Source organism: Polypterus senegalus, chromosome 15 (genome assembly GCF_016835505.1).
Source record: "Polypterus senegalus isolate Bchr_013 chromosome 15, ASM1683550v1, whole genome shotgun sequence".
In the NCBI taxonomy this organism is placed as follows: domain Eukaryota; kingdom Metazoa; phylum Chordata; class Cladistia; order Polypteriformes; family Polypteridae; genus Polypterus; species Polypterus senegalus.
The window spans coordinates 114,302,589-114,324,847 of NC_053168.1; the positions used below are offsets into that span (position 1 = coordinate 114,302,589).

At 36.2% G+C, this 22,259-nt stretch overlaps 1 protein-coding gene across 2 annotated transcripts in view; it reads right to left on the bottom strand.

The window, feature by feature from the left end:
- Positions 1–495: 495 nt before the first annotated feature.
- nbeal2 (neurobeachin-like 2) overlaps positions 496–22,259 on the bottom strand; it is a 305,779-nt gene continuing 284,015 nt past the window's right edge. The window contains exons 41-53 of one of the 2 annotated variants that reach the window (XM_039737118.1): positions 18,575–18,715; positions 17,771–17,901; positions 14,981–15,090; positions 13,328–13,445; positions 13,070–13,167; positions 12,858–12,971; positions 11,006–11,095; positions 9,133–9,242; positions 6,326–6,498; positions 3,095–3,189; positions 1,715–1,831; positions 1,433–1,600; positions 496–940 (exon numbers count right to left, since the gene is read on the bottom strand). In XM_039737118.1, the coding sequence (XP_039593052.1) occupies positions 788–940; positions 1,433–1,600; positions 1,715–1,831; positions 3,095–3,189; positions 6,326–6,498; positions 9,133–9,242; positions 11,006–11,095; positions 12,858–12,971; positions 13,070–13,167; positions 13,328–13,445; positions 14,981–15,090; positions 17,771–17,901; positions 18,575–18,715 (1,618 nt within the window). In that variant the 3' untranslated portion in view covers positions 496–787. Of the gene's footprint in view, positions 941–1,405; positions 1,601–1,714; positions 1,832–3,094; positions 3,190–6,325; positions 6,499–9,132; positions 9,243–11,005; positions 11,096–12,857; positions 12,972–13,069; positions 13,168–13,327; positions 13,446–14,980; positions 15,091–17,770; positions 17,902–18,574; positions 18,716–22,259 lie in introns of those variants that run through there. The other variant, XM_039737117.1, reaches the window with a different exon arrangement.

Consider the following 22,259-nt stretch of genomic DNA (forward strand, 5'->3'; position numbering starts at 1 on the left):
AATACAATACATATTTGCTGGATAAACTAGCTGCAAACTTTATGTTGCAAATAATATATTGGACAGGTGTCCCAAAGGAGATGGTGGGTGATTCCTTGCCTGGCTGGAAAGTCGTAATAAAGGAAAATAAATCGATGGGCTTTCCAGCCAGGAGGAACAGGAACCCTTACTCACAGCTAAGTGGCCAATATTAATGGAATAACCAGGGGAGACAACAATGTTTGGTTCCTTTATTCACCGGTATGCTAGATAGCAGCATCACTGGGTTAGGATGGACACCCACAGGGAATGCTGGGACCTGTAGTCCAGTGGAGCAGCCCTGTTGGGTTATGTGGGGCCACCAGGGGACTTCTGTTTGACATGGAAGTGCTTCCAGTGGGCAACACCCTAGCACCGGAAGTGTTCCTGGATCATAATAAAAGAAGCCACTCAACCTCCTCCACGCAAGTTGGAGTCAAGAGGCAGAGGACAACGCTTGCATGGAAGAAAAGGAGTAGGAAGGAGAAGGAAGAAAAAAATCTTTATTATGTGGTGTGCTGTGATACCAAGGGCCTGTAAAGAATAAATCATCATATATGAATCCATGACGGTGTCTGTGTTGACTGAATCCAGGGTTTGGGGCTCAGAGATGCTCCCCTCTTTTACAATGTCATAAACCAAACAAAACTTGAACTTAAAAACATCATGCAGCCTGTAACTGAACAAAGCCTTATTTTGTCATGTGCAAATAATCTTTTGATTTGCTCAGACACACATCAGATGCAATACTTTGCTCATGTGGAGCAACTTACCTGTACAAATCCCTAATGTGTAAAGAACCTTGAGCAGTACCCAGGATTACATGCTCCTGGGACAGACAAAGAGCGGTTGCCTGCTCCTCTGATGGCACAGAGGCCAGCAGCTGCCCATTTACAGAGTAAAGATGAAGGTGATTCTTATCCTATAGAGACAAGACAGGAATGATAAGCTACTGATTTACTGAAGATATGATGAAAGACCAAAAGGCAAATAATCTTGACCCCCAAAAATGAATTCTAAACAAAACTGTATAATGATCAATACAGGAAAACATGGACTTTATGAATTCTTTGCCAGTTAAGTCTTAAAAGTTCATTTGCACACAATGACCTTTTGTTTGCAAGCTAAACTCAAATGTAAGTGAAATTCTAAATTTAATCTAAAAAGAATCACAAACATTTATCTGCATCGCTAAACTTGATTAGATCTACAGGTCAACTGGTAGTGTGAAAATAAAAATCGCATATGGTGCTAAACAATACAAAGAAGAACAAAGGAAGTAAGATGGGGAGGGAGAGAAATCGCAGAATCTTTTCATCTACAGATTGCTAATGCATAAACACTTAAAATACTGAAAAATACCACCTGCATCATGCAAAATGGTTGATTAGAAGAAACTGTTCTAAACATATACTTTACCATAATGGCTGCTCTTCCCCTCAATGATGGTTTGAGTGACTATCTGTCCCTCCACTGCTATGGCCACATTGGAAATTGTGACTGGCAAGCTACTCTCAACTGGAGGGCACAGCGTGCGCATGAACTGCCCCCGGCGCACACTGTGCATAATAAGCGTGCCGTCCTGCGTGAGAGAGAAGTCAGAGAATGTGGACTTATTGAATGCAGCTAACTGGCTCCAGCTGAATGCCTGCAATATGCCAGTCGTTGTATAAGTTATGCCTTCATGTCCTCTTACCTTTGAACCCAAGACTGCCATGTCCAACTCTGTACTGATTGCGACACATGTTACTTCATCATCATGTCCATAAAGAACTTGAACTGGCTTGGGAGCAAGACCACTGGCAAATCCACCCTATATTATTAAGGGGAAAAAAACAAAATAAATTCCTAAAATAATGATTCTATGCACTTTATCACTACAGATGCGGCTTCACTGCCTTAAATTTTAGAGCAAAGGTTATGGTTAGTATAACTGTCTCCTCAATTGCTCATGTACAAACCTGCATTCACTTACACTGAGCCAATCTATAGTCAAATTTAACATATAGTGTTAAAAAAACAAACAAAACAAAAAAAAAAACATATGAAAGAAAAATATTGTTTTAATGTTCAACAGCCTATTTGTGTTTGGGTCTCAAACTCTGCAAGAAAAACTCTGTAGTGAAGATTTAAATATTGGATTTGTCATATAGTAAATAGTTATAAATGTCTTTATTTGTAAAATTGTCTTCATACTTTTAATATCAATAATGTTCAACATAGTCTATTTATCAGAAATTATTTTTGCATGTAGTTAAGCCCCTTGCTGAAATTCCAAATCAGAAACTGTCTGGCCAGCTAGTCTGAGAGAATACAGGTGGCCGAGATGAAAGGACAACACGCTAAGCGCTAGACTGGAATGGGCACGAAGTCTGCCTGTGGTGAACTCATGTACAGAATCCCCCAGTCCAAGAGGTGAGTCAAATAAGACAAGTCTGGACTTAAATGAAGGGCTGAAGGAGAGAGTGAGAGGCAAAAGTTTGCTTAGCTGCTCCATTCACGCATAATGTGACATTGGCCTTGGCTTAAGTAGTGAAAAAATGACTCTCTTAGAAGTCCAGGGTGTTGGACGACTCAATACTTCTTCTCTTATCCAAGCAGTAACAAATGATTAGTGTATCTTGTGCTTCTATAAGAAACAGATTTTAACTGCTATAAGCAAAACATACATACTTGTATCTGGCTTACAAATTTCTCTCAAGTGAGTTCAAAAAGCAGCACAAGTGGAGCACTAGCACATAAAGCAACTTAACTGAAGGCAACATTGCTACTCAAATGTGGGAACTGACTTAGCAGCCCCAAGAGTTGAATCAAAAATGTTAAAAGATAAAATATAATCATGGGTTAGCAGAAACTGAAAGCATTCAGACAACTTTCCTTTGGTAACTCCAGCCTTTCATATCTAAATTAAACTGTAGTACTGAGAATATAAGAAGTGGTGAATTTGCAATACAAATATACCCTAAAAGGCCATGTTTAAATATCATGTATAACATAGCAACAACTGAAAACTTTTCCAAGTCACTGCCTGCTGCAATGGAGACTGATATGGTTTCGAATATCATGTCAAGAATACCTGCTGCTGGACTTGCCAGACCATACAAGTGGTGTCTCGAGATCCAGAGATGAGGTAAATTCCAAACAGATCAATAGCGAGGCAGGTTACAATGTCTGAAAAATAATTTGAAAACAAGAATTAGAGACCACAGGCTTTAATGAAAACAACAAGGTGGATATAATGGAAAAAGCTACATACAGCACTGAAACAGAAACTGAAAACCAACATGAAAAAAGATTAATGTGCATTGCTACTGTGGAAGCGTAGTACCAGCATTATGTATAACATGCAAGAAAAAAACTGAACAACTGTTAGTAAATGAAAGGACTTTTACCCACTTGTATAAAACAGTAAAAATAATTCAACTTGTAGTGGAGGAGATTTAGAAAAAAACAGGGCATTTTCTCTTCCCCTTTCTTATCACAAATCACAATTTTTTTCCTTTAAACACATACAGTCTCCAAAAACAGAACTTCAGGCACTGATCGTAACATTATTGTTTGTTTTTCCATCTATGTTCTAAACTTGCTTATCCCAAATTTGGGAACTGGAGCTTACCGCTGCTGTACAGGGTGCAAAGAAAAAGCCATCCCTGGACAGAACATCAGACTTTTGTGAGCCACACTCATGAACACCCACACTCACTGATACCCATTACAGTAAGAACTGCCAACTCATTCTAAATGTAGCTTGCATGTCTTTGGGATGTGGGAGCAAAAGTGGACTATCCCTAGAAAGGCCCACAGAAACACAGACAGGTCACACAAACTCCATAATGTCAGTGGCCAGGCCATGATTTGAAGCAATACAGCAAAGCAATACAGTACCACTATGGCACCTCAGTTAGAGAAAGGATCCATTTTTGTATTTTAATAATTAAATTTTTTAACTCATGATTATGTATTAACAATCATGGTATAAATGAACTGACCACAGGAAATTGTGTTATTTAGTATTTTGTTTTTTTTTATTAATTTGAAAACATACCATACCTGTTTATGCCTTGTACATGTGGTGTACAGGGCACTGTAAAATTGTGAAAGGAATAGCATTAAAAATTACAAAATACACCCACTGTAATGCATCAAAGGTTTTTTTTCTTCTTAATGTACCATGTCTTTAACAGACAATGGCAACCATCCTGGTCCACAAGCTTTTCTTCATCGCTGTTAGGAGCAAGGCAATCAATGTCATTCCCCTCCAGTCTTTCAGGTTCAACAACTATGATATTAATACCTGTATAAATAACTGCAACAATCTATATCTGTCACTGCAACGGAGATGGCCAAATTGACCAGTTTCCTCATTCTACCAGCGAGGAGGACTCCTCTTAACTACTCATACGTTGGGAGTATTATGTGTTTTGACCCATAATGTATCCAAGGTACCCCTAACATGCGCCAGTAGCACCACACCTCAAATGCCTCCAAGCATTTAAATGTCTTTCGCATTTTTCAGTTATGTTTATGACAACAAAAGGGAATTAGAAGGAAACGTACTTTATCACCGATCCCTGGTGCTATTTTCTTGAGATAATCATACATTCCTGTTCCCTTGTCTATTTATGGTGACTTTTGTGGGCGCAATTTTAAGGTAAATAAGGAAATCACAACACACATGCCCGAACCTGTTTAGCACAACGTCTCTACTAACTTGGTTTAAAGATGCACATATCCAGGATGTGAAAATAAAAAGAAAAAATCAAGTGTCTGCTGTTTCCATCAATCCCCTGAAGTTACTTTACCAGAGCCTCAGTGTAGCTTTATGTTGTGCATTGATGCCTTTTAGCTCTTCTATCTTTCTCTCTTTATTCCTTCATCTTCAACTTTTTGGAGATCTCATAGGTACATTGTGGCTCATACAGAAAAGTATTATGATCTCAGAAAGAAGTGGAGGTGTGATCTGGACATGGCACCAAAAGTGACAGACAATAAAGCCAAAGAGGCAGAAAGGGGTCTTATACCTGAAAAAAGGAGAAAGCAAGCAGACCATACAGAAACATGCACCAAAATCTCAATAAAACAGGTAAGAGTCTTAGTCTTGTTAGAAGGTTATTTTTTCTTCTTGTAATGTTCAGAGTGGTACAGAAAGGCAGAATAGAACACAAATGATGTCAAGGTCAGGCAAAAGGTCAGAATACAAGACAAAACTCGGAAACACCAATCATCAAAAGTCCAACACATAGGAATGAAAACTGAATTGGAAAGAGAGACAACAAAAAGGTGTTCATGTAATCCAGATGTGTTTTGCCTTAACTGAACTACTAAAGATGTTTGTTGGATTTACTAAGAGTATCAAGCATGTGGAAAAAGTCCTTGCTGGACTGGACTCTTAAATAGAGAACATCTGATGAAGTCACAAATAAGTGACACCCCTGATCATACAATTAACAGCAGATGTCGTCAGCATAAACAACATGGCTACAACCATGAATTGGCACAAAACAGTAGTGCCCACAAGAAAAAAAGGACAGTGCGTAATCTTCCTAATAATATGGTTCAGAAGCGTACATAACCATCTCTCAAACCAACAAAAAGTTCATAAAGGGAAACAGGGGTCCTAAAACTCAGACTACAATAATATGATCCAGCAGTGAGACAAAATGTATCCTGATATTCAAAGTGAGACATATTGCAGTCATAAAAATGAAAACTTATTTGTAAAACATTCACAAAGGTTTCCCTTTGAGCTTACATCACAGCAGCAAATGCAACATTCACAAAATGAGCTCAGGAAAAAATGTGAAAGGGGGACAGGTTGTGAGGTGAACTACATAAGCCAGCTGAAACCCTCAAATATATATTTTGTCGACCGAAAAACATTCTTTAACAATGTGGGAAAAGTCTTGAGACATGAATCATTAGTAGAGAGCATTCTTGGCTTGAACAGGGGTTTATCTGGGAAGTTTTAAGGCTTTAATTTTCAAGTTGGAAGGTGTGCCCCCATAGACACCATTTTAAACCACAGGAACAGGCACGGTATTTTTTTCAGATTTAAAAAAAAAAAAAACCTGCTTCACTTAAGAACACAAGTGTGTGACAAGTTAATGCATATCAAGATTTTGAAAATATAAAATAAAATTTTTGAAAATATAAATTAAACTTTAAACAGACCAAATTTTCTGTTAAAGTTTTTAGTAATGCAAAGAGCAAATGAAGATTTTCAATGAGAATACAACCTAATGCAGTAAGATTAGCACCAATGCAAATAAAGAACACATTTTCTAACTCAGTTTTCAAAATTACATACCAATATGGCGCAAAATCTGTCCAATAACTTTTCCTTTGCTAAGTGATGTCACCCGCAAGCTGTTATCCCAGTGTCCTCCGCTGAAGAGAAGCTTTCCATCATGTGAGACTACCAAGATCTTAGAAGACAATTCTACACTAGGTGAGAAAGGGCCGCTCAAAAACCGCTGAGTCCTAAAATGAGAAATGCTGGGTCACATCTACAGGGTAATTAAAAACAAAAATCTGTGAGGCTATGAAAAGAGACCTAAGGTCCAAAAGAAATTAAATGAATGAAGGGCATGTACAGGACAGCATGGAACCCAATGAATGAAGCTCTCACAAAGGTCGGCACTCCATTTCACTACAGAAAATAAAGGCTGTTTAAAGCTAGGCCTGAGTCTGAAGCCAGTTTCCATAGTCTTGTTAAGACTTTAAGCTATGGACAAACACTGAATAAATAAAATGGTACATAAGAACAAATAACAGTGTATGTTGTCTCTCAACAGCATGTTTAGTTATTCAGTCTTTCTAACATTTTAAATATCTATCAAAATATTAAGAAATTAATAAATAATTGGTATGGTACTAACAAAAGATTTTAAACTCCCGATGAAACACGGCATCCTTGTTCTTTTTGTTTCACCCTAGTACTTATTTATGGAACAATAACATACACTAAAATTCAGACAGGAGAAAATCAATCTTGGAAATCATTTTCAATTACTGCCACTCATATAACATCTCATCTAGTCTTACTGAAAACAGATGTATGATGTACATGTCCTAAGGCAACCATGAGTGAATTTTGTTTAAAACTGGATGGGGACAATTAGAGGGCTCAGCGAGTTTCATATCCGTAAACCAATCCAATGCTTCATGAAGGCGGCACTCAAAGTAGGGGCTGCGATTTTAAACTACAAAGATCAGTGGTGCTCTTTTTAACCTGGTCTGACAGACAGCAAGTCATGATGAGTTTCTACAGTTGAAAAGACTCCTAAAAAACTTTTAGACATATAAATCAGTGTTGCATGTGCTACATTGCAAGTTTTGAAAATAAATATAACCTGATGCAAGGGAAAAACCTTTCTGTAGCATTGTATCATACATTGGCTTTCCATGGAAGACAGGGAAATGTGAACAATAAGTTGCTGCAGGTGCTGCGTGAGCTCTCTGTTGTTCAGCATTACAACGATAGTGTAGGAATTGATTTAAGCTTGAAAGACTTGGCAGCTATATTCATGAGAAAACAAACGCAAAATACGCATTTGAAGTAAATGGTGTGTCACACTCCGCCAAAAGGAGTGCTGTTAAGGGAGCTGATAACAACGAGCCACAAGAGTTGCAGATTTCAGTACTCAAAACACCCAAATCAACAAATCTGCCTAATGACACCAAATCGATGCACAGATGAGGCTGCAAAACAACCACCTTTTGACTGCACATCTAAACAAATACCTAAAGAAATGTAACATTACTGTCTAATTGGAAATGCAAACATTCCATGACACAACAACTGCAATGTTTTAACATGTTGGATATCATAGTGTATAATGGTTATCTAAACTGTTTGCCGCTTTTATGACATATTGTGATGTAAAAATTAAAACGGCACAAAGATGTTGCAGCAAAATCACTTCTCAAAAATATTGAACCCTGTAGTGTGTGTGTGTTTGTCTCCACTATCACAGCACTCATTACAATGTGCCAATTAATTATTAAGCTTCTGTTACCTTGTACTACTAAGTTCCTTGATGGATAATAGCAATCTCAACATTTATTTTCTCTCAGCCTCAAGTCTTTTGTTCAGTATATTTTGGTCTCTCCCTGAAACCCCAGCAGCAGTTTAAGATGCATGGACTGGAGAAACTGAGGGTGGTTATTTTAGGAAGAAGCCCTGTTGGTGTAGCCTTTGCAACACAATCATTAAATAGTTTTTAATGAATTGTTCCCAGACGTGTATTCTTGTTTCAGAATCACGTCTGGCACCACAAGACTACATCTTGTCATTCATCTATAATGAGCAGTATTAATTAAGTTAAAATCATTATTTTCATTTTGTCATTATTAGTTATTGGGTGCAAATTGATAGGCAAAAAATTGCAAATGCATCTATGTAAAAACAAATCTACAAAGTACCGAAAGTGAAGATGTCTGGATACTTTCTCAATTCAAAGTATCTGTGTGTATCATGGATTTTAATGTGTGCAAAAAAAAACAAAAAAAAAAAAACACTACCAACAGCTCAGCTTGCATTATGCTTGTTTGGTCCATAAGCTGTAATACCACACCTTTAACAAGAGATATACTGTACATTTCTATATGCGTCTCTTGGCAGGACTGTGGAAAAAGCTGTGCCTTTGTCTAGCTTTTCCACTATCACATTTTTCTGAACATGGGCCTACTGTAGGTTGGACTTTTTTTTTAATGATGCCTGTGACACTGAACTGCAGTCTCTTGATAAACCCATGTAAACAGATCTGGTATTTGCTATCATACTTGTAAAGCCACTTGTATCGTACATCCTTTCCAACACCCTCAGTGCTTTCTCTGACCGAGCACTGAGTCATGTGGGAAGATAACCTTAGAAAATGGTCACTCTGTACTTTAGTATTACACATTTTAGTGCATTCTTGCATCAGGTATGGTGTACCTTCTGGTACATGCATTGCAGGAGTTCTCATATTTTTATTAGTTATTAAAATAAACACACTGGCTTTACAGAACAGTTGCAGCTTGGGCCAGTTTATAGCTCATACTGTGAACATGCAGAATGAACTGGAAGATAAATAGATCCTCTAGAAGGGACACCTCACAATGTTGTCTTACTTTGGATTAGAGATGGTTGGGTCCCGGTTGAAACTGAAATAGTTAGCAATATTTTTATCATAGGACTGCCAACTATGAGTGCCAATCAAGCCATTTGCACAAACTGTGACCTGAAACAAAACAGAAAGGCATTCAAAGTAGCAGAGAGGTCAGTACTAGTCATGCAAAAGGTTGCTAACAAAATTTCAATAAATGAATGCATTAAATAACAACATGAAGATCTATGAAAGAAAAGAAATTTAAATAATATGCAACTTAATTACCAGGAGCTTCATTTATAAAGCTTGTTTATGCACAAAGATACTTGAAACGTGCGTATGCAACTTCCTATACTAATGTCGGGATTTATAAAAAAAAAAACTTGATGTGAATGCTTGCATATATTTATGGTAACTCTCACCTGGGCACACAGAAAATTTTGGAGAAACTAGGAAATGATGACACCCTTGATCAAACTGGGAGATGTAGTCAAATCAGCTAAATCATGACTCGCTTGCATAATAATTCAGATCACTAAGCTGTTACTATAATATGTATTTATATGACACCTCAAAAGTGATTAATATGATGTATAGACTATTTTAATTCTCTTTTAAAATGCTACATATTTGCACTGAAGATTTTGTTTTTTGGTTTTTCGTCAATTTATATTTACTGCTTGTTGTGACTTCTCAGGAAGCTGGCTGAAAGGGCCAGAATTTCTCCATCAAGCTTCACTTCATCATGCCTGCTATGGGACTATTAACTGACCAGCAAGGCACTACATCCAGTTTTGTATGGTGTAGGTGTATACATAAAAAAAAAAAAATAAAACAAAAATAATTTTTGCCAATATAAAAATGCAATTTGCAGCAATGCCTCGTTCTCCTAACGTAATCAGAGCAATTTACCACGCTCTTATTGTTATAACACCACCTAGTGAGAATGTAGCTGCTTTTGTTAAATATAAGCAGTTACATTACATTAATGCACAACAAAGATATTATGTCTCCATGGTCTGAGTCAACCCATGATTGATATATTTTGACAAAAAGCAGCTTCGACGGATATAGTTGACTGGCTTATTGGTAGCATAAGTGGCTAAACCCTTAAGTTTTTCATATGGCCTGTATTATTCATTGTAACAGCAATCATGTCATTATATGTACCAGGTAATGGTGGCTCCCTGCTCAGAAGATGGTGCCTTACACTTTTTCTGGACCCGTCAGAGTGCAGATGAGGGCGCTGTAATACAGTACATGATCTTGCGCTCTCAGCTGCACAGTCAGATGGTCCTGAATGCCAGAGACGGGGTCTTGATGCATCAGGAGTGTGGCAGCTCTACCAGCTAATGATATTCTGCAGCATTATGATTGCATATGTATGAGGTTGAAAAGCATGTTTCATATATGGATGTTTTAGGGTGGAGTTCAAGGCACGCTCATGTATGCATATTTACAAGGTGATTATTATTTATAAACATTTGCATAGAAACGTGCCTATGCCAGATTTTATCATTCTGATGGTTTTTTTTGCTGGGGTTACATTATCACGCTTGAATCCACTCAAAGTTTTATAAATGAGGCCTCAGGTAACCAAATTTGATCAAGCATGGACAGAAAATATAGGTTGTGAACTAAATAAAATTTTGGTACATACAGCTTGATGCATAATGATAATAAATGACATTGTAGCCTAACCTATTATGTTTAAAGAATTCCCTTCAAACAAAAAAAAAAAAACACTAAGGTCTAAAAAAAGGTAGTCTCTAAAATGATTCAACGTATTCCATGCTGTAGAAACAAGTCAAAGTAATATTCAAAGATACAGAATGTCCTAATTTCACAAAAATAAGTAGAGAATGAATTTAAAATGTCAAAATGAAGACTCTTACCAGAATATCGTGATAAGTCTGAGTCATGAATGTTCGTGCCTGGTTCTTTGGGACTACGGCTTGTACCAAGGGCACACCATCAACAATACACTAGAAAAAAAATAAAAATAAAAAAAACACCATTACTTGTATTACAAAACAACAGTAAGATTTATGCATCAATAGTCTGAGACATTAAATAACATTCAGTGATAACTTTAAAAAAAAATGTAAGAAGCCTTGAAAATAATTTGAGATATCTTAAAAAAAAAAAAAAAAAAAAAAATCTATTCCAAAATTTGTAAAATACATCTAAACAAATTTCAAAATAACTTCCTGTCCATCTTCAGATATCTCAAAATGTGATGAGACTCCTTTTAACATATCAAAATGCATCTGAACAATTAAAAAAAAAAATCACATTTTTCCAATGTCAATTTCTACACTACTTAAAATACTTTAAATTCATCTTTATTACATTTAAATATATAGATAAATGATTTCCTGCTTATTTCAAGGTATAGTTATTGCCTAATAGCTTAATTTCTATTATAAAAAAGCTCAAACCGTATTGCACGTCAGAAAAGTTCTTTTAAGAGTACAGTAATCCCTCCTCGATCGCAGGGGTTGCGTTCCAGAGCCCCCCGCGATGGGTGAAAATCCGCGAAGTAGAAACCATTTGTTTGTATGGTTATTTTTATATATTTTAAGCCCTTAGAAACATTCCCACATTGTTTATAAATATTCTCCACACAGTTACACAGTAAACCCTTGTTTATTGCGGTTAATCCACTCCAGACAGATAAATGAATTTCCATGAAGTAGGATTCTTTATTTATAAATCTAATATTTTTGCAGTTAGAGCATAGAAAATCTGTTTACGACCTTCTAAATATGTTTTTTAACATTAGAGCCCTCTAGACATGAAATAAAACCCTTTAGTCAAAAGTTTAAACTGTGCTCCATGACAAGACAGAGATGACAGTTCTTTCTCACAATTAAAAGAATGCAAACATATCTTCCTCTTCAAAGGAGTGTGCGAGTCAGGAGCAGAGAATGTCAGAGAGAGAGAGAAAAGTAAACAAGCAAAAATCAATAGGGCTTTTAAGTATGGGAAGCACCGCGATAAAGCGGCCACAATGAAGGGATCAATGTGAAGGTAGTCTTTCAGCATTTTTTAGAGGCGCGTCAATATCTTCTAAGCAAACAGCCACTGTGCAAACAGCCCCTCTGCTCACAACCCTCCGTCAGGAGCAGAGAATGTCAGAGAGAGTGAGAGAGACAGAGAAAAGCAAACAATCAAAAATCAATACAGGCTGTTAGAGCTTTGAAGTGTGCGAAGCACCGTGCGGGAAGCATATATCATTGAGGAGTTTTATTTAATACGTAATACGTGCTCTGATTGGGTAGCTTCTCAGCCATCCGCCAATAGCTTCCCTTGTATGAAATCAACTGGGCAAACAAACTGAGGAAGCATGTACCACAAATTAAAAGACCCATTGTCCGCAGAAATCTGCGAATCTACGAAAAATCCATGATATATATTTAGATACGCTTACATTTAAAATCCGCGATATAGTGAAGCCGCGAAAGTCGAAGCGCGATATAGCGAGGGATACTGTATAACAAAATTCAAGACCAGTATTTTAAATGCATCACAGATATTATGAAATGGACTTGCTTTTGAAATATTTGAAACTCATTTTCAGGTACCTCAAATTCATTGTTTGAATACCTTATTTTTCAGATCTCTTACAATGTACATCAAGATATCGGAGATCTCTTTAACATTCACCTTCTGAGATATCTCTAAATGTTCATTTGAAGCAATTAGAAAAGGGAGATCTTGAAGCATCAGAGGGTGGACACCTACCTCAACGAAGGCCTTCAGCTGGGACAGATTATCAAACAGATTGGGAGGAATGGTGTCATGGCGGGCCTGTCGCCGCGCAGCATTCTCTGCAGTCAGCCGTTTTGGGTGAGGCTCCTGGAAAAGAGAGAGAAGACAAATATTTGGACTGCATTTCCCATGATTGAACTTGAAAACCCCAAGTTCAAGGATACAACTAAAAAAATCTTTCTCACTTTTAGTAACTGACAGGGAGTCTGGCCAAAATTGCTGATCATCCCTTCCAAAGCTTTCCTTTCCGTCTCATCTGCAATGGCATCCAAATCAACTGCACCTTCAATGGACATACAGATATGGTAAGACTTGTCTGTTCATAGATGCAGTAAAATTCAATTTCTCCATCAAACGATATGAAAAATATTTGCTGTCCTCACTAACCACATCAACATTCTGTATCTTCAGTGTCTGTAACAGAGTCAACTCATTCTTCTTACCTTCATATGTGCAGTAGTAGAATACATTTAGAGCTTCAACTGCATCTGGTCCTCTTTGCTTGTAGCCAAAAATAAGGTCAATCCATTCATGTAAATGAGCAGAAACATACTCGGACTCCTGAGGCAAAAACACAAGCACTTTATTATAAACAAGGATGCTGTTGAAACTATTTACAAACGAAATTCAATCACCTTGCAAAATGGCAAACACAAAACACTCTAGCATTAGTGGTTTTTCTGCTCAGTTTAATACTTAAAACAAGATTTTATTCCTGCCCAAAATGTTGCATGCCATCATGATCAGGTTAGTATACAGTATCACTAATATGCAAAAACTGTCGCAGCTATGAAAAGCATCCTGTGTTGTTAGTATTCCAAAGAAGGCAGATGCTTCTTCACCTAATGACTACAGATCAGTGGCACTTATCCCTCACATCATGAAGACCTTTGAGAGGTTGTCATGGATTACATGAGTCCTCTAGAGATAGACCACCTGGACACACTGCAGTTGGCCTAACGGACAAAGATTGGAGTGGAACATGCAATTATCTATCTGTTTATTCTCACCTGGAAAAAACTGACCGAACTGTAAGGATTTTGTCTCTGTATTTTTCCAGGGCTTTTAATTTAATCTTGCCATCACTATAAATGGCAAGATTACAACAATGCTGCATGTCCCCGCTCTGACACATTAACACTGAGAATTTTCAGCCAACAAATCATTCAACAGAATTGTGTCAAGAAACACGACTGGGGCTTCTTTATATCTGTGGCAAAACATCTTTATAATGGCTGTGACAGCCACTTTTATTGTTAGCCAAGTCAGACGGTATTTTTCTTTCTTTAGCGGTCATTTTTACTCATTCTGCTGTGTATTTGAGAGAGGTGTTGGTATTTATTGAGCTTCAGTAAAAAGTCAAATTTTCACTTGGAGAATTAGAGTGTGCCCTAGCTAGCTATCTTAACCAAACATTAGTGAACCTATTGCTTACAAAAATATTAATTTACCATGATTAAGCTTTAAAGAAATTTTGCAATAGTTGCCATCTGAAGCTAAATTTGTCACATATAGTTCATAAGTATTAGGACAGTGACATTATTTGTTATGAGTGAGGCTCTCTACCAAAAGCATACTGGAATTGAAATGAAACAAAGGATAAGAACTTTTAGCTGCAAGATATTTACATTAAAAACAGGTTAATGGTATATGAATTGCAGCACCAGTGGTGACCCACAACCCAAACCATCAACAACCCAATGTTAGTAAATACAACAGTAACTCATGGCCCAATGGCAGCAATCTACAACCCACAGTTTGAAAAACACTGTATTTGAGTAATTGGCATGTAAGATAAAATCATACATGCTGAAAAATTTATTAGAAAAGTATAGTAACAAATATAAGAACACTCCACAAGTAAGATCTAAGGTTTTGGCACCAGATGAGTAACAGTATTCTAAAATAATGACTTGTTGCAATTCATGTCCAAATACAATAATAGTTTACTTCACTGATTTTCATAGCAAATCATGGTCTATTGAGAAGCCTGTTTGAATGCTGTAAATAATCAATAAACAAAAAAGTTATTAAGAAAGAAGCCACATTTATTAAAACAATTATACTATAAAATTCTCAAGGGTCAAATATCTTACAAGAGCATTTCTGTGTTTTCGGATGAAGTCTTCTGGGGAGTCGGCCCATTTCGGTAAGACAACATTGTTCACCTTGTCCTGAGACATTTGAAGGCATCCAAGATCAAAATCTGCAACAAAGGCAAATGTTCAATATATGTCACACTTCACACAATATTGTTCATATTCCATTGATTCTGGCTTCCAATGTTATACATTAAAATGCAATTCCATGTAGAAAGGCTCAAAGTTTTATATTGTTGTTACCTGCATTTAAATGCAAGTCAGAAGTGCTGAGATAAATATGCCAGATATGTGAGGTGTACTTGGCACAACAGAATTAAAAATGAAATTTTACTGTAATCAAACTGTAAAGTCAGATGAAGTAAAATGTCAATTAAATGGTGCAGGATTAAAATGAGATCACTGGGGACAATTCTGTTTAATTAAGCCTCAAAATAAACACAGATGCCTCCAAAAATGTAGAGAGAACAGAGACCATATGAAAGTTAAAGAAACGTTTATTTCTTAAAATATATTTTAGACGGGAATATAAACATTTATTTTTTAAAGGAATTGTCCAACCAAAAATTCATATTTTTATGTATTATTAGCCTCTGCAGACTGTAGTGATGGCCAAGAATAATTTTCAATCTCATGTTTTCATGAAGAACACAGATAAACTGGGCATTTGGAGAGATCAACTCTGGACCACAGACAACAATACAAAAACAGCCATGAAAAAATCTCCTGTTACTTGGGTCTCAGTCCACGTGTCAAATAAACCAGTCATATGCTTGTGCTCACAAAATGCAAAACATACTATATTTATTTTTATCTAAAATATTGTTAAGTAAATTCTTCCAGAAAAGCAGTGCACACAGAAAAAACAGTCACCCAAGAGCAAGTTTCTGAATTAATGACAGGACTCTTGAGGAATGAGGGGGAGATCGGGGTTTTTAAATCAAAAGCTTGTTCTCATTTGAACACTTTTCCTCTGCATGCATCACTCTGATTTTCCGCAAATATTTATCCAACAATATTTTTACCGAAAAAAAGTGGTGTTTGGGGCATTGAGAGCATACAGCTGGATGAGTTGACATGTGAATTATGAGAAATGAATAACGTGAGATTCTTTCATGGGTAACTTTATAATGTTTTCTGTGGCCCAGCATTGGTCATCCATTATGTCACATTCTATAAAATGTTGTTATTGCTGCTATCCATGAAAACATGCGATTAAAAAATATTCTCAGCCATCACTACAAATTACATAGGATGAGTAACAATAAATATCTTACTCTTGGGTGGAGTATTCCTTTAAATATTTTTTTCAACAGAATCAGATTCCTTTTGAATTATCTACTTTAAAGTTCAAAGACAGGCATCATACCATATAAAGAACTTATTTGCCCAGTTGGAACTGTGGCATATCAAACTACAAAAACCTACAGTATTTAGTCATTCAGTTTTAATATCCTGCAGTAATTTAAAACCTTACTGATTTAGATTTCTAGACACATTAGGTGCGATCCAGACATACCAACAGCTTCATCTAATTTGAAAAGTTTGTTTCAAAGTAAGAAATTCTGAAAACTGGAGAAAAAAAAATCTGTAAAAGAGAGATTGTGAGAAGGTTTACAGGCATTAATATTTAGATTAAGTAAGCCACATCTGCAATGAATGGGTATTTGTGCCAATAATCATAAAGTACACTGAGGTTATGAGGAATATGAAGAAGGACATTTATAGTGAGATTAAGAATAAAACAACAGTGTGAACTCAATTTATTTGTTATTCTTAAAGTAGTGTCCAAAATATTTAATATATCCCTCCGTTTTCAAAATAGCCTGGCCATGGTCACTGGATGACTGAGTGGAGGTGATTAGAAAGAAGTGCAAGGTAGAGCATGTACTTTGAAAGAACACAAGTTTATTACTGGGTGCATGCAATTGAGGAAAACTAAACAGAAAGAGAAGAAGGGAATTTATAAATCACTCAGGACATATAGACAAAGTTTTACACACATCAGGTAAACATATTTAAGAATTGAAAGAGGGATTGGAGCTTACCCTGGCAGCACTAATTATACACATAGAACACTCACAATGGGGCCAATTAGGAATTGCTAGTCACCCTTACCCAGCATGTGAAACAGAAGAGAAAGGGGTTTCAATATTTATTTAAAAAAATCAAGATATGTAACTATGATTTCGGTATTAAAGACTGTATCCAAACCTATATAAAAAGTGGGAATGGTAGGTCCCACAGTGGAATTTGTCAGTCATGCCAGTAGGGTCCTCAATGTCTTTAGTTATGTAGTGACACTTACGTCAAGCACCAATGGTCTAATATTATACACCTAATTTTCGTGTTCACAGTTATCTATAGACACAGGAAATTGCAATGGATTAACCTTTTTGACTGTTCTTTATAACTTACTCTGTTCTCCAGCTTCATTTTTCACAAGCAGTCAAGTGTATTATTAAATGCCTTTCATCCATTCATCCATCCCTTATCCAACCCGCTATATCCCAACTACAGGGTCACAGGGGTCTGCTGGAGCCAATCCCAGCCAACACAGGGCACAAGGCAGGAAACAAACCCCGGGCAGGGCGCCAGCCCACCGCAGTAAATGCCTTTCATTCATATATTTATTTTGTGAACCCATTTTGCAAATTTCAGGGTTAGGGTGTGCTTACTCAAGATGTGAAACTGCAGTTAAAAATGTGCAAGAACTTTGAATTGAAGTGTTGAGCACTGAAGCTGAATTTTGAAATGAAGTGTTAAGTACTACAAGTTGTCACCTACCATTCATGTTCTTTAAGAACTCTGGAAAATAGAAGAATTCAGGAATTAGCTCTTTCACATCAACTGGATTTTCCATGCGAGCTTGCCAAGCAGCCTGAATGGAGTGGAACTGTCTGTCTGCACAGTCAAACCTAAAGACAAAAGACACTCATCAGCAGGAGGATAATGAAGGGGAACAGAAGAGAAGCTATATTAGCTACATGAATGCATAAAGTAGCCAAGGTTGTGTTCAGCTAGACAACAGTCACTAAATACAGTATCAATGGACTAAAGATATAACTTATAATACTATACAGAAATCAGATTTTTTAAATTTCTAATTTTAACCTATAGCACAACTGTGTTGATTTTCTTACAATGCCAGTTTGCTAGTTAAAATAATACCTATAATAAATAAGACATTACAATAAAATACCCTTGAAAAAATAATGACCTTATTCAAATGTAGAGGTTTCCCACAGATTTTAAGCCTGATACTTGGTCACAGGTCATAATTATGGTAGTCGCACAGCTAAATTTTAATTTAAAACACTTTTGTGTAAACTGAAGATGTATAAAAGGCACTATACAGAGTATTGACTTTAACACTTTTAATACATTGACTTACCCTTTTACATTTGGTTACATTTGGTTCTGGAAATACTGTACAGACATAGTGTATATTGTACATGTTCCTTTATTCCTATTCCACATTATTAGTATAATTTTTAATACTGAGAATTTGTGACATCAGGAAAATGCAGACATTCATTTTACAAAAAGAAATAAATGCTCTAAAATGAGCTACTAAGCACTGACCCCTACCTGCCACTCTGCAGCTGAATGTGTAAGGTGGTGAAAGGCTCTGCCCTGATCATATAGTGTATGACTCCAGCAGAGTTGGAATAGTGTGTCCCATAGTGGAACTTGTCAGTCATACCAGTAGGGTCCTCAAAACTCTCGTACCTAAAACAGTACAGATTAATACAAACAGAGTTATGTTGGAAAAAAAACTGTTAAGATTTCCAGTATGCCTGCCTACCAGTAAAGTAACCTACCCACAATGATGGCAAAACAAGGCCCAATCAAGATGGCTCCAGCGACCATCAAGGAATAATGACTGGTTAATCATCAGAAATAAAAAGAGAGAAGAGAAGAGAAGAACAAACAAGAGATCAGACGAATGGGAAAGCAACAGCAGCACACAGCATAGGCAGAGAGAAAAAGTGACAGGCATGAAATGAAGAAAACAACCAGAAATGATGGGATGAAGAGGCCTGTGTAGGCCATGCCCCAGAAATGACTATTCTACAGGTACTGCTATAGCGTCATTAATAAAAATAATAGTGCTAAGTTATCATTTCTAATTAAGCACTTTGAACACCTTGTGATCGATTTTTCATTCAAAAAGTCAACATGAATGCGAGATAAACATCTTTCAAATATAGACTCAATGTATCCTGTCCTTTTGAGAACATAAACAAGAAACAAAAACTTTTATGCACACTTCAATATTTACAGCATAAACCAATATATGCTCATTGGGCGGTGAAAATGATAAAAAACAAGGAAGCTCTGCCCCCTGCTCGCTTCGCTTGCCAACCACCATGCGGGCCCTACACGCTAGTCATTTCCTAGATCTGTTGCTTGTGATGAATCGTGTTGTGCTTTTGGATAAACACGAATATCAACTCTGTCTTTGATATCTCCGTCTTTTGAAACTATTATTGCTGACAATTCGACACATGTTGGTTTATTACATATGCGAGCATGATCTTTCAGATTCATATAGAAATCCAAGAAAACTTCTTTGTCCGTGTTTTTCAGATAAATTTCATGTAAAGTGCGACGTATAGATTTGTATCCATTATTGGATGTAGAATTTCTAATACATTTAACTCTTTTGAGTCTATGTTGCATTGCTTCTCGATGATCATAAATATAAACCTGACCAAATTAAGGTGTCTTTGAAATTGAGCTTGTAGTAGTTTTAATTGTTGCGGGACCACAGATTCTCATAGCGTATGGTTCTAAATTATGTTAATCTACGTTTTGAGCATTCATTGATGCAAACGCAGATTATTGAGATTTGGATATTTTGCCTCACTTTCGCCAAATAAATCTTTTATTTCTTGTGGATACACCTCTTCATTGGGAAGAAACTACTCTTCCCTGATGGCAACACAAATCAGACGATCTACAAGTCTCCGACTTTAACTTTAAAGCCGAACAATATCTACATAATTCTGTCATATCACCTATGACCAAATATTCAATCTCTTTTGTCACTTTTCTGTTATTTTACCGAGTAATAAATTCCATTTGTTTGCGCTAATGCGATATTTGCTATCATTTTTTTTTGAGACTTTCAATGTTTAGTACTTTCATTATCTCTAACCTGCTCTGTACGTGTATCGTGCCAACATTTTTGAACTTCTTTACGACGTTCTACTTTGTCTTCTACAATTTGGCTTTTATTTCCGGCCCCAGGTGTGGTTAAATCTCTTGGCACAAAGTCTCATTTCGCGGGATTTGAAATTATCTCTCTGAAAAAGTCTTGTCTCGTCCCAGGATTTTTTATATAATAGAGAGATATAAAGTTGATAAGATAATTGAGGAAAAAATATTTGATTAGAAAGAGATGAATGGGCAGATCTGACTTACCCACCTATTTTTTCCTTATTAAAAAAATTAATGGCTTTGGGCCATTGAAACTAATTATTTTAAAGCTAAGTTGATTATTATTTTATGTTATTTAATTCTTTATGTACCCAACGTATGATGGCTTCTTTCCTTCACTTTTTATCCACTGAAGTACATATGTTAGATAGATTTAAATCATCTAGCCAAGAAGCATGTACCACGGAAAAAATGGAGTAACCAATCCTGGACTCAAGGCTATTCAATCTCAGGGTACCCCTAGACATGTGTGCCCTAACACCACAAAAGAAATCAAATTTTCACCCCCTATATATATATATATATATATATATATATATATAGGAAGTGCAAATTAAATAAAAAAAAAAAAAAAAGAAAGTTGGATTTTAACTTCCTTGGCATTAACTCAGAGTATTACTTGCCTCAGAATTATATGCAATTATGGTTTTACAGGATTAAGCCTGAATAACTCTTGGGACAGTATTCTGCTGCCACCTAGTAGATGAAATAAAATTATGCAGAAAAAAAATCCTGAATATTTCAAAGCATTTTTGCCACCTAATGTTAACTCATCAATATTCATGAATGGGGTGGAGCTTTCCACCAAAATATAATGGCATGTAAAGTAAGATGTAAGCTCCTTAAGCATTGATAATAATATAGCAATTGTCAATGTTTGTGTCAGGGAAATTGAGGAAGCCACCAAGCCTTTTGCTATGGTAGCCTACAATAACACCTGGAGTGGCATCCATCATGTGGATCAGGCAATGACACTGTACCCTCTCATGCACAATCAGCATGAAAAATATTACAAGAATCGCACACAAAGAAACACACTTCTACTGTCCTGATTACAACACTGGTCTGTTGTTGGTGGCTGTTTCAGAACATGTCACATAAGGATATGTAATAAATCTTTATCAGTAGACCAGTGGACACTAAACTTACCTTTCCTACTGAATTTATGTGGACATTTTAGCATTTAAATGTTTATGTTACACATAAAAACAATTTTTATTTTTGAAAGAATGTCAATTTTTTTTCTGAGGGAAAACAGAACACCAAAAACAATACAAATATATTTTAAAGAAAAAGGATTCAACCAAAAGGAAAAAAAGACCCATAACACAATAATTAAGATATGTAGTAACCTAAAATCTTATGATTTATATAAAAAAAAAATATGGCATGCAAATCCAATTTTCTACAGAGTGAATGTTAGAATAACACTAATTGTTGACAATAATATAAAAATTGTTTATCTCTTAGTAAATAAACAAAAATGGGGAAAGTGCAGTTTAATAGCAGGAGACAAACGACTCAAGTGAAAAGCTCATGGACATGAAACATAAAAGTACATGCTGTAACATCAACCTGTATTTATACCGATCCATGTCTCAACTGTTTGTATTTATCTTGTTACACGTGACACAGGCTATCTGATTTGCTGCTTAATTAGCATCCATCTGTACTTTTTAAATTCGTGTTAAGCATCCTTAGATGCTGTCTGAGTGCTACTACGTGTGGGTGCATTTTGAGCTTAGATACATTTACTTGAGTGACTATGGCCCAGATTTAGTCAACTAAGCAAATAAGGATGCATATAAGAGTATGTGTCAGTGTTGCACAAATTATTGATATAAAGTGCAGGTTATGCAAATAATCAGAAAAGCACTTAATTTACTTCATTTGTTAAATCCTGGGAGGTCAATTATAAGGGTCAATTATTAATCATTTTAAGAATAAAGAATAAAGAAGCAGCAAAATATTTTTTGTGGTACAAAATGACTTCATTCAACCTGCAGTTGGTTTATAATATATAAAAGACTATAAAGTCATCCATTGTGAC